We start from the raw sequence: 12,731 nt of genomic DNA, 5'->3' as shown, positions 1-12,731 counted from the left end.
TAACAAGAAGACCAAACCCTGAAATTTTTATATCAGTTATAAAATGGCTACCCGGAGTACTCCATCTTATTACATCGGTCTTGCAGTCATCTTCGCATATGGCGTTCGTGCCTACACCCCTGGCCCTACGGCCTGTGCCAACTTGACTTCAATCCTAGGGACTTCCATAGTGAACAGTAACACCCTAAGCCCGGCCTATATTGAGAGCCGGACAGACTATTGGAATACTCTCCAAGATGTATACGAACCATCTTGCATCATATATCCATCCTCAGCACAGGATGTCTCCGTTACCCTTCAAGCGGTTCGAGCAGCTGGGAGTCGATTCGCGGTCAAAGCTGGTGGCCACAACCCTAATACGTTCTTCTCCTCGGTTGATGCGGGTGTCCTTATTGATTTGGGAAGCATGACAGGAATGTCATATGACCCTGATACTACACTAGCAACGTATGAACCTGGCAGTTTGTTTGGAGATCTCTATGACTACTACGTGCAATACAACCGCACCGTTGTTGGTGCGAGGTTGGCAGGAGTCGGTACTGGTCTGGCTCTTGGTGGCGGTCTAAGCTATCTTTCCCCTCAGTATGGTATGGCCTGCGACTCGTTCCGGGAACTGGAGATAGTCTTACCCAGCGGTGATATTGTCACTGCATCTAATACCTCTGAGTATTCCGACCTTTTTTTCGCTTCACGCGGTGGTGGTGGGAACGCATATGGTGTGGTTACCAAGTATACTGTGCAGTCACGTCCGATAGGAGAACTCTACGCTGGGAACATCATCTATCTGTTTGAGCAGGTTGATGCAGTTGCAAGCGCGATCGAAAACTTTATCCAGTACAACGAAGATCCCAAAGCAAGCATTATCGGCACCTATGAGATTCTTGGAACACCCGATCTAGAACTAGACTTGGATCAAGCAGTCATCATGTTTCTTGTCTATGATGGCACGGATCCAGGTGATGCATTTTCTAATTTCACAAGCATCCCCTATCTCCTCAACCTCATGGGTAATAAGACCTACCCAGAGGTAGCAAATATGCCTATCCCACTGTCAACCGAACTTTCGCGCGGTGAAAATATCTTCCGTGTTGGTGTACATAGGATTGGAGATGGAGGATATGCGGCCGCTTTAGATGCATGGCGCACTTGGGCAGAGGATAACAAAGGCAGCTACGTTCTGACCTCGTTAGACTTTCAGCCTATCCCTTTGAGTCTGACGGAGGCTAGCAAATCTCAAGGCGGAAACGCGATGCAAATGCCCGACGGACCCTGGTTCTGGGTCAATTATCTAATCTCGTCAAGCCCTCTTCTAACAAGCTCAGAGTATGACGCTGTCCAAGCCAGTTTTCGTGATATGGTAGCAAATGTAAGCAATGCGGAAGGGCTACCACTGTTCATCAACGATGCGAATAAGGATCAGAATCCTCTCACGACATTCTCGACGTACTCAACGTTGCAGCAGATCAAGCAAAAATACGATCCGGATGATTTCTTCTCCAACTACACTGGAGGATGGTCATTTGATTAATTATTTTTTCACTGTGGGAGATTTGCTATACTTTAATGGATGTTTACATTTGAGCTACTCATTTACCTAGGCGTGTTCGCCTAATATGACGCAGGAATTCCTTCCTATTTATATAATACCCGGGACCCCCTCCGAACCATCACACAAGAACCTAGAGTTTTTCTTGAGCCTCCATCTTCATCGAAGCTTCTTTCGCATGAAAGAAGCAATAATGTGTGAAGGTGAGCCATCAAGGGCAACAGCGTCGTATCTTGGCTCTTCCTTCCAGTAGACATAACCCAGCTTTTCATACCAGATCTCGTTACTAAACTTCGGTACATTAAATCCGCATCTCTTCCACAAACCCCTCCATTCAGGGGCATCGATCTCGATATGCTTTTTACTGACAGTAGTCAAAGCGAGTGTATGGCAGTGAGGACTTCCATATGGCTCCTGCATCGCTAAAACCTCAACTAGATCCATTGCCGCTCGTCCCACTCCCCCTGTTCGATATTCCGGTAAGATAAAAAAAGTTTGAACAGTCATGATGGATCTATCTTCGCGTGCGAGTTCGGGATCCGCAGGCTCAGTATAAGAATCGAGAGATATATGGCCCGCCCGGATAGTAAATAAAGTAGCCGATGGTGATACCGCATTGCCGTCTGCAGCATGGCCATTTGTATGTTGTGTAACGGAAACATTGCCACCGTTCTGTTGTTTGCCATTGGCCTGCGCTTTCTGTTGAATCATAATCCAGAATAGGGATTTGAGTCCCTTCTCCTGCTTTTCAATAAACATTTGCAGAGCCTTATCGGAGTGATCCCAGCCACAAACGACTCGTTGTTGTTTGAATTCGGCATGTTGATCGGGATCGTTGAGATTGATCGGAACAAGACTCAACTTTTCCGTGATCAGCAGCGAAGAAAGATCGGTGGAGACTGTCATTTTCGGAAAATGCAAAGTATAACAATCGGAGGCCAATAATGTGCTCTGATTTCACCTGCAGCCGTTACTACAGCATAAGCAATCACTGCGCTTCAGGCAAATAGAACTTCTAAAGAGAACAGCGAAATTAGGCGGCAGCTAAACGGCATACCGGTATTTAAATCCTGCAAAATTAGAGTTAGTAATAGATTGCAATAGTCACAGCTGCGGTTGAGGGGCTCCGTAATATCGTCGAGAGTCTAGTCCCAAGATAGTAATTAATAATCATTATCTGTGCTGCCTGTCATCTTCGAGGCTGAGGCTGCTGCACTGACTACCTAAGCAAAACATTTAGGATAATCATAGGGCGCAACTCTTAGTGACCAATTGACGTCCTATCCTGAGATTACTTAATAGTCCAACTTAGGGCTTAGGGTTAGGGCTTAGGGCATGTCCAAGAACGACGACGATTTGATTCCGGGTACCAAGACTATTTATTTACCTACGTACTTGATTTCTCCTGACGCGCTAGGGCTTTCACTTTCCGTTTCAGTGCTCATCACGTCGCCACTTCTACTGCTTGGTACAGAAAGCGAACTGCCTACATGACCTAGTAGTTCTGTAACTGTTCGAACCTCGATACTAGAATCTGGCATCTAGCAAATACGCACCTACTGTACGTGCTCCGGACTAAAGCATCCTGGTCGAACCCGTCGAACCCAGAGCCAGCTTGTGGTCAACGAGACAGCCAAGAGGTCTAGTTTCTTCAATAGTGTGGCTAGAGCCACAGTCGCCGAGTTCGATAACAGGCTCACGATACTTTCATCTGGGCCGAGGCTGGTCTCAAAGCCTTGAGATCGACTCATATCACCATCCTCAATATTAATATTGTGAGTAGGAATATATGGGCAGAATTTGGCAAATTTGATTAGTTGTTCAAATCCCGGGGTCAAGCAGAGTTCACTGGATCAACCAGAGTACACGGTCTGACTCCGACTAATCATTTTCTGAAGTACCAGTCTGTGCTTAGTGCAGATTTCACCCCGCGTATACGAGATATTAAGCTGAGGCGCAAAAATTTTGGGCAAGAACTCTGACTTGGTATTGCTTTCCCTGTAACTGATTTGTCGACCCTGTCAACTGAATTTGGTGGGCGTAACTCTGAAGCAAGCTGAACCGGTCAATCTATGGATTCGCTGCCGAGTGTCCAACAATAGTGCCTAGAAGTCAGCCAGCCACATCAGAGCTGATATCTAGTCCTCGATCTGAGATTTTTAACTCAGTCGTTCTGCTGAAGAGAGGTTATTTAAGCTCCGTCTGCCCTATATCATCATGCCTAGGAACGATCCTTTTATACTCCCAAACAAGAACAATCAAGAAAACCAATCGTCATGGCTGAAATCTACTACGAAGACACCGTCCGCTTCAAGACCACGGTCGATGGCGCAACTAAATACGTCACCTTGGCTGTTGTCCCGCCCAGTGAAACCTGCTGGCTCACCCTTACGGATGAACCAACTGAGGACAGCAATTTCCTGATCCGCGAATGGAACTACGATAACACCAGCCGCCTATACTTCAGCGGCAATCTTCGCGCCGACACCCCAGACTCTCATGGAAACTTCCGCCTGCTGCACAGAGACACCCGCCCCCCAGACCACAATGTGGGGGACGACTACTGCGTCTCCATGGCGATGTATGAACCTGGGGCGAATATGGGGTACTGGGGCATTTCCTGGGACGCCGCGTATGACCTCGAAACGTTTGCGCTGTTCGCGACCGCATGGCCGGATTCTGATGGCGGAGTGTGCAGTGGGAACTCTGTGAAGATTAGGAGTTTGATTGGTTCGAAGAAACCGCCACCTGTGGGAAGTATTGGGCAGTTTTTGACGATCAATAACATTAATGGGCAGTGGAGGATTACAGGAATTTCGGATCACGCGACTTATCCGGTTGGGGCGGAGTTTGTCATCGAGAAGGTTGTGTAGTTAGGAATTTACTACGAGTGTTGAAACTTTACGTGCTTGCGACCCTGAATGGAATTTGACCTATGGCCGGATTTACATAGTCTCTCTTTATCTGAGCAATTGCTTTGAATATCATCCTTGAGCATGCACCAGATCTCCCATAAATTTACAAGTTCATCTGCGCATCGACTCGAGTCAACGCAGCATTGCAAATCGACGCTACTAACATTTTGGACGGCGCTATAGAGCGTTCAATACTTGAGTTCAAGCACTTAGTCCGTATAGTCGCGATTCTCAACTCGTTCTAATCATCACCCAAACCGACGTGTGATGAGTTGCTTCATGTATTTGAGGACTTGCTCAAAGACGTGCTAGGTGGAGCTCCAGTAGTCTTCGCATTTCCACCTGGGACACCTGGGACTCGTTATTTGCTGGCTTTCCGAAAAGTATAATACACTCAATAATGATTGGGATATGACTCGTCTATTTACTAAAAGCATTTTGGAAGCATTGAACTAGTATGTTCTGAAGCCTGTTCGACGATGATAGACTATAATCTAGACTGATCTTGAGTCTTTCGCTATTCTTGAAATGAAATTCCTGAAAATAGGCCACATAGTTCACTGCAAGTCTTCCGATCCTGCTCATAAAGTGAATCGACACATTCTTCAAACTTTCCTCAAACCATCCAATACCACGATTTCCATTATAGCGGATAGATGAAGTATTTGTTTTCCAGGTCTGTAAGGTCTAAAAATGCAAGATCCACCGTGGTTTGCACCTCGCGTCCATCATCATCGACTTTTTCCACAAATCCAAGCGCTCTCGATGCCTGCTGCTGCGCAATCCACTCCCGTCGCTCCTTGTTTCTCTTCGAAAGAATGTATCGAATAATCAATAATATAACCGGTGTACCAACCCAACTGACCACAATCTGCACTATCCATGCCGGATAGTAACGAGGCCCATTTCTCGCAACCCAGATCTGAGGCGAAATAATGTTTGAGATACTATATCCGACCATGAACATAACGTTGCGTGTCAACTTCTTCGTGTATCCGGATGCAGAGGAGCTTGTCCAGCCCAGAGCGGTGATATAGGAAATACCAAAAGTACCTCCTGCCAAAGTCAAGCAGGCGAGCAAGCCGATTTTCTTCTCCCAAGGGACAGTCACCATACCGATTCCACCGGCTATCGCAGGTAATATCCAGAGCACTGACCAGTAGGCGTTGTTATTTGGGAACTTTTTCATGAGGAAGAATGCAACAATGCTGCAAACCACTGAGAATCCGGAACTGGCGACTCCGACCAAGGTTGATCCCAGGTTTGATACACCCAAACTTAGAAAGAGCAGATTTTGTTGATATCCTAGATTATTCGAAATCATCAACGTGAATGCCTGCAACGCAAACAACCATGAAACAGGGTCACGAAGAGTTTCGATCGCTTGGTATCGTTTGAATTGCTTTTGCTCAATTGACCCCTTGGTAGCATCATGCACACGCTTGATAGTATGAAGCTTTTCGGCACGGCTCAGAAACTTAGCATGCGCCGGATTATCAGGGTAGAAGAACCAGCAGAAGACAGATAAAAGCAGACTCAGACCACCTGTAATGATCATAAGGAACTTCCACGGACGTATACTGCTCTGACTCCACAACAGACCATAAGCAATAAATCCTGTCGGAATGTTTGAGCCCATACATGATACCCAGAATAGGGGCTGCAGGGCGCCCTGTTCTTTCGGAGGGAAAAACATGCCCAACGTGATTTCCATGGCTGGCACCAGTGATGACTCGACGAAGCCCAGAAAGAAACGCAAGGGGATCAGGCCACCATAGCTTCTGGCCGTATCATGCAGGAAAATGATTAAAGACCAGAGAAAGACTGTGCCAGAAACGTATTTTCCCAGCGGCAGGCGTTGCATTAGATAATGACCTGGGAACTGGCCAACGAAATATCCTATTACGAGGCCATCGGTTAGATACTTTGCATAAGAGAATGAAATTTATAACGTACCCACGTAGAAAAGAGTGTTGAGGTTGTTGTATTGAGTGTCATTTAGATTGGTCTCCTCGAATATGCCAAGTAAGGAGGCGTATGCCAGGGTGGATTTGTCGATCTAGATGTGTTTTCTCTATCAGCACTAGATCCCAGCCCGTATCAATGAGAAATTATTCAGAAACTTACAAATAATAAAAGATTCGTCAGTGTAAGTAACAAGATGATATACCAGAACAACCTGCGGGACAGGCTCTTTACTTCCTTTTCGGTCAAGGGTGGAGTGGAATCGCCATACAGCTCAACAAACTCAAGAGTCACGTCGGCATATTTCTGAGCGACAATGGGTGTGGAGCTCGTAGAGTCGTCGTCGACCGTTGTCTGCAGATTGGCCGCCTTCTCAGCCATGATATTTCTATTCTCTATATGCAAACGACGGTTGACCAATGCTTCGGCTAGGAATATGCCTAATCTCACAGGAGACAGCAGGTGCCAAGCTACTTATTTATACTCGGAATATTTGAAGTCTTATCTTACGATGGGTGAGTGAACACCGAATAACAGCCGACCTTGACAGGGAAGCTGCAGCTATATCAAGAGCACGCCATCGATGGCGAATATTAGGGCTGTTATTCATCCATAAAAAATACAAACCGTTGTTGGTTTACAAAACTCATTTCATATTCGTTACCAATGTTTCCCATACATGTATATCTCTTATCAGCTCTATGTATGCATGTTCTAGTTCCCCCTACAGAATGACCTGATACGCGGCTACTTGAAACTAATATTCACCACAACCTTTGATGTAAAAATGTGCACGAGCCATTTGACGAGCTCACATACGAGCTCTAGAACCAGCTGATAAATTGTAAGATAAGTCCTTATCAATGGTCAGTTGCCAAAAAAAAAGTCCCTCCGCAAGCTCTGAGCAATTCGCCGGTAAAAATCGCCGGTAAAGCCTCCGAGCGAGCCTATGAGCAGGCCCGCCTCTTCCAATTCGATCAATACCCTCTCTACATTTGATACATACTCTCTGAGTCGATTCCTTATTAAGCGTCATACGTCCATATCTATGGCGCTACGGAAGCTTAAAAGAATGCTGAGGTCATTGCAAACAGCGAGACCATATTCACAACAGAAATCGAACGCTGATTGATATGTCCATTTATCACAATTAATGTAAAGCTTCAGTGTCTTACTTTAGAAATTGACCGAAACAACGAGACAATCATACCGATGACATGAAAGTCTGCATTTTGAATGGAGGTGAAGACAATTCAATAAAGCGTTGCTTCAAGTGCTCATCATGCCAGGAATATGACAATTAAAATAACCATTGAAAATCGACATGAATGCTAGGAGGCTCGGCTCGGGATTCAGTCCGCAGAAAATATTCCTCTTTAAGCCTAAAGCTAGAAACGATGCAACTTCCTAAGCTGTTCCAAATAACACACCGATGACGCCTTTTTCAACTAATCCATAATCAGACATCGCAAGCCCACGGGCCTCCAGCTACCGGTAACCCGAAAAGTATGCGTCCACAATGCAGCCTCCGGGATCCGATCATTGTGGCCCGACATCGGTTCTTGCAAAAAAAAAAACAATCACGTTGTACATGTCTGCCCATATACGTGCTATAACAGAGTCATGTCGTCGTTGTGTAAGTTCCATCTAGCCATTATCAGATTGACCATAGGGTGGTATGGGACTGTCTTGTATCCTTCGATATCACCAAAGCTTAACGATACCTAGATATGTCGGTGGGATTTTTGACTTTGTAGAAGATTAAGTTTGAGTTCTATCCACGGATGACGCCGGCGGTGGCTTGAATGATCATATAAAAATTAAAAGCATTGTATGATGATTGCATTTGTAAGCACTCGCATCGAGTATCGTTCAACCACCTTCTAATCGGTAATGAAAGTCCGAGTGAGATACATTCGCCGTCTGTTTGATGCCTCGAAACTCTCCTCAGCTGGAGGGCGTAGCTCTGGATATAATCAGATTATTTTTACAGGTAGGTTGATAGAACTAGTGCTGCCCAGGGCTCTCTCCTTTTCAGCAGCCGTGATGATTCAGATTTGGAGTCTCGACCCCGAAGTCGAAGAAGTGCACACTGAAGCAGATCTAAGGTAGAAGATTATCGTGATTTGACTACAATTTATTACTAACGGCATGTACCAGATTGGTGTGTAAATATGTATACCGCTTTAGTAAGGGCAGTTCAAACACAAGCTACGCAATCCTTAATCATGCTAGATAGCATCGGTTTTTCTCAAGCCAATACAGCCTGGAGTGGGTCGAAGGTATACTGATCTTACTACCTGGAATGCCCAGCAGTTGTAACTTGTCTTTATATACGACAACTCTACTTATATAGGCACCTATGTATTACTGAAAGAGACGAAAAAGCTCATTCTTTGAGCGATAGTTACGCCATCACTAACCCGAAGAGCATGTAGAAGCATTAACACGAGCCCTTGGCATTCGAGACCCTCATAGCCACGCCACTATCCACTACTGGGGCTATCCAGATGAACTAATGCTTGATGTGGAGTGCTACGAAATGTGCCACGAATGATGAAACAAGTGTTGCGTAGTACATATAATAACAGAGATGATATGTTTCAACTACGTACCAATCCATACTACTTCGAACGATACTTGGCTATAGTTGGCTTAATGCCCCTCGTCTTACAGCGGCTTATGCTGGTCAGCTTGATATCAATTGGTGAACTCTTGAAGAAATGGCTCGGTCCGGTCAACGTGTTTTCTGCACCGTTTTTGCTTTTTCCTTGACATTATCCACTCTTTACCTTCTCGAACTTTTTTTTTTCTCTTTCTATTGAAGGTGGACTCTGGATCTGCAGTGTATAACGTGGGAATCCGTCGCTAGTCGTATACCGCAGTCACTGTATTATGCAGCTAGGTGGAGCTATCCTTCAACACAACCAACTCTGAGGCCAGGGAAGAATATCATGTGGCAAATGCAGCCTTCTCATGCTCGTCACTTGTTCATTTAATAAAAAATAGTAACATGATAGTCGGGGATAACAAATTTTGAAAAAAAGAAAAGTCATTTCATTCTCGCGGATACGCTGGCTTGACAAGAAGGAGATCAACAATTAAAAAAGTAGCCATGGCCGGCTAGTGATAATAACATAATGCAAATGATCCAATGATCATGGCTTTCTGCCATAAATCAGATAAGCCTTTGCATACTGATGAATGCTTCGGTCTCGAAGTTCACTGATAACATGGGCCAAGAGGACATCGATTTCTTCCTTGCTCCAACCCAATATCCGACTTAGCAAGGCATTTGTGTAACCAGGAGCCGCTTGTTCCTGTTCATATTGCATGTATCGGCCAATAGCTTTCTGCTTAGGGTCCTTGGGCCATGGGTTCATTGGTACTTTGACAATGTGCATCGTAACATCCTCGAAGCCGGCCTTTTTCATTTTGTCCGGCCACTCATCCATGTTGGCCATCGGTTTGCCGTGCTTGATAGCGGCATCTTGTAGAAATTCGACCCACTGTTTGGTGTAAACGGCTTTGTCGAGGGAGTCGTCGTCGGCAAAAATTTCTATTCGAAATGACTGCATCTCTAGAAAGCCACCTGACTTTAGGTTGGCGTAAGCTTGGGTAAATAGTCTGTCGAAATCTTTAACGGAGCCCGCCAGTTCACGGCCGTGAATATAGTCAAATGGGCGGGCGAAAGGCCAATCTGCTTCGAAATCGTCAATTTCGAAGCTACAATTAGGTGGTGTCCTGCAGATCAAATTAGATGTTGTATACGCTGAAGATTCTTGAAGAGACGAACCATTGTGGCTGAATGGCACTGAGATCATTGCCTACTAGAGTATTAGTATGTTTCTTGTGAGTTCGTGTGAGAGGACAGATCAAAAAAAATATCGACTTGCCTAAAACCTGTGCGGATGGATACTGGCTGAGTTGATGTCAGTAGACAATTGTCCCCTTCATTCTACCAAAGGGCATTTAGACGGCACATACTCTGCAAAATCAATGGCCCAAATCCCTAAAGATATGAGAAGTTACTATAAAAGGTTGTTTCCAATTACGAGGCTATCGTCCTTCTTACCAGTCCCTGTGCCTAGGTCTAGCACGCGCTGAGGGGTTTTTGTGATAGGTGCGGAGTGCAGCTCTCCTTTTAGCAACATTCGGTATACATGGTGGAGCAAGTCCATTCGATCTTGCTCTTGGTCGTCATTAGGCTATTGTTTAGATCAACAAGTATTCAACTTGCATTGAATAAGTGGGGGCTTCGTACTAGCATATATTCGCCTTCCCTATAGGAATGATAACGGCGTCCATTCTCATCAGATGTTAGCTAACGACTTTCATGCCTATTTTGTAGGTTGTTGTTACCTCGTATCTGTAACGAAGTCATTTAATGCCTAGTCTGATGAACGATTGGAATCAACTAATATCGCAAAATGCAACTGACCTGTATTTCAAAACACTAGATGCGATAGATGTCTGATAACTCAATGAATCCACGCTGGAAACCAGAGGCTAGTTAGCGATTGACACATCATGGGATCGCGGCAGTCCAATGAACTTACACGCTACTCTCGAAGGCGGAATCTGTGTCAGTGCTCTACGCAAAAAATCCAAGTCAGCATATATTTTTCTGCTCGTGTTCCTCGTCGTTTCTCCCCTTCAATTTAGTAAGATGATATTGGGATCGAGTTTCATACATCAGCCTCAATCGGTGCGTCCGTCGTGATATGTTCAGCCATGGCTGATAGTGTTTGAGCCCTCCCAGCAACCCGATGTTGTCTAGCCCTAGCGGTAAGCGCGGATGAGACTAGGAGTAAAGGCTGGAAGAGTATGATATTGGGAAGAATCAGAACAGAGAGGCTCGAGGATGATAAAAACTAGGAGTTCTCCCGAGAATCCTGCGAGACCGCTGCGTGCAATCTATCGTGTAGTATAGCGTCTTGGGAGATGAGTTTCTTTGTTCACTTTTTCGATCCGCTCCTAGTTTGTTTTCCCCTCCACAAGTCCGCTACCCGCCCAGTAAGAGTAAAGAGGCCTTGACGGAACCTTTTCCTACCAGTAAAGCGCGGATCCTGCGGGAGGGTCAGAAAGGCAGCGACTCAACAAACGCGGAGAGCACTAAGCACTGAGCAGAATACGGACTCAACTTCCGAGGACGAATCTTCCCAAAGCGGCAGGAAGGCCCAAAGTGGGCCAGAGAGCCAATCCAGTCTGCATCGTCTCTGGTACAGTGTCAATCAAGACCGATTACTACTATCGCAGTAGTAGGCCAGTTCTTGGGAGTTGGTACTCAGGTAAATGTTACAGGACTGGCCAATCGCTTCGTGAAGGTATACCCCCTTTTAGCATAGTTTGGTAATTTATCAGCAGGTTATGCTGCTGTCCATCTTGTTTTTGGGGCTTGCCAATCAGTGTTTGATTCGTTCACACACGCAAAAGTGGGCACTTAGCGGCCAGCATTGTACTACGCGTAGCGGAAAGCTTCTTTGCCGGCCCGCCGCGTGCCGCAATACCACGCAAGTACGTACCCATGCTTATGCAGAAGTATGGAGCACAGGCTATATAAGCCTATATTTCTTCAGGAAAGAGGACGCTAACAGCTAAAACGCCCCAGGACGTACGGAATACACCGTTGGTTGCATCGAGTGCCAGTGTCTCAAGATACTCGTTCCCAACGCCGCTAGTATGGTCAATTGTACTTGGTTTGGGTATGCACTATGTAGGTGTGTGATAACCGAGCAGACGGTATTGGTGGCCGGCCAAACGCGCGTAAAGCTCCCCAAGAAATCCAGCAAACCGGTCTGACCCGTCGATGACCAACCCCGTCAACTATTCCATGATTAACTTTTCGACTGCTCCTGTAGAGCCCGTGCGAACTTTGGCCATGGGCTAATTGACCTAGACTTGCGTTCGAGCCATGCTAAGAGACTAGTCGGAGCCTTGGGAACCCGCTAATTCAGAGGCATGGATCAAATCGAGCTGAAGACCCGGCACTATGGTTGGTCGGAACGCGGATGACGTTCGCTAGAGGTTTCTGGCCTGTGGTCCGAACGATTGGGTCGAATGTACTGAGCATGAGTAGTATCGATTAAACGAAGAGCAATAATATTTTACTCCCCGTTATCTCTCTCCTCATATGATCCTGAGTCCATGTCTCCCACTGCAGCGGTTTTAAAGGGTGCTCATGCTATGTTTATATTCAGTCTACAGCACAATTTTTTGCTACGACAGGCTGCATGTGTCAATTGACATATATACACAAAAAATACATCCCTAGGAGCATTGGTACGTCTTTTATCATACAATTC

The 12,731-nt window shown here is 45.7% G+C and overlaps 5 protein-coding genes across 5 annotated transcripts; 2 read left to right on the top strand and 3 right to left on the bottom strand.

Moving 5' to 3' along the window:
- Positions 1-43: 43 nt before the first annotated feature.
- Positions 44-1,528, top strand: BHQ10_000558 (uncharacterized protein; the record flags this gene model as incomplete). The annotated part of the gene is made up of 1 exon (XM_040878071.1): positions 44-1,528. One exon carries the CDS (start codon positions 44-46, stop codon positions 1,526-1,528), a length of 1,485 nt encoding a protein of 494 aa, XP_040729063.1.
- A 177-nt stretch (positions 1,529-1,705) lies between these two features.
- BHQ10_000557 (uncharacterized protein) lies at positions 1,706-2,452 on the bottom strand (the record flags this gene model as incomplete). Its single annotated transcript, XM_040878060.1, has 1 exon — positions 1,706-2,452. One exon carries the CDS (start codon positions 2,450-2,452, stop codon positions 1,706-1,708), a length of 747 nt encoding a protein of 248 aa, XP_040729062.1.
- A 1,370-nt stretch (positions 2,453-3,822) lies between these two features.
- BHQ10_000556 (uncharacterized protein) lies at positions 3,823-4,419 on the top strand (the record flags this gene model as incomplete). The annotated part of the gene is made up of 1 exon (XM_040878049.1): positions 3,823-4,419. The coding sequence occupies one exon, from the start codon at positions 3,823-3,825 to the stop codon at positions 4,417-4,419; it is 597 nt and encodes a 198-aa protein (XP_040729061.1).
- A 685-nt stretch (positions 4,420-5,104) lies between these two features.
- BHQ10_000555 (uncharacterized protein) lies at positions 5,105-6,807 on the bottom strand (the record flags this gene model as incomplete). Its single annotated transcript, XM_040878038.1, has 3 exons — positions 5,105-6,360; positions 6,418-6,520; positions 6,589-6,807. 3 exons carry the CDS (start codon positions 6,805-6,807, stop codon positions 5,105-5,107), a joined length of 1,578 nt encoding a protein of 525 aa, XP_040729060.1.
- Positions 6,808-9,584: 2,777 nt separating this feature from the next.
- Positions 9,585-10,580, bottom strand: BHQ10_000554 (uncharacterized protein; the record flags this gene model as incomplete). Its single annotated transcript, XM_040878027.1, has 4 exons — positions 9,585-10,170; positions 10,223-10,348; positions 10,414-10,438; positions 10,502-10,580. 4 exons carry the CDS (start codon positions 10,578-10,580, stop codon positions 9,585-9,587), a joined length of 816 nt encoding a protein of 271 aa, XP_040729059.1.
- Positions 10,581-12,731: the final 2,151 nt, after the last annotated feature.

The sequence above is a fragment of the Talaromyces amestolkiae genome (assembly GCF_001896365.1).
Source record: "Talaromyces amestolkiae strain CIB chromosome Unknown scaffold1.1, whole genome shotgun sequence".
Classification (NCBI taxonomy): Eukaryota; Fungi; Ascomycota; class Eurotiomycetes; order Eurotiales; family Trichocomaceae; genus Talaromyces; species Talaromyces amestolkiae.
This window is presented reverse-complemented; position numbering and strand designations above follow the sequence as displayed.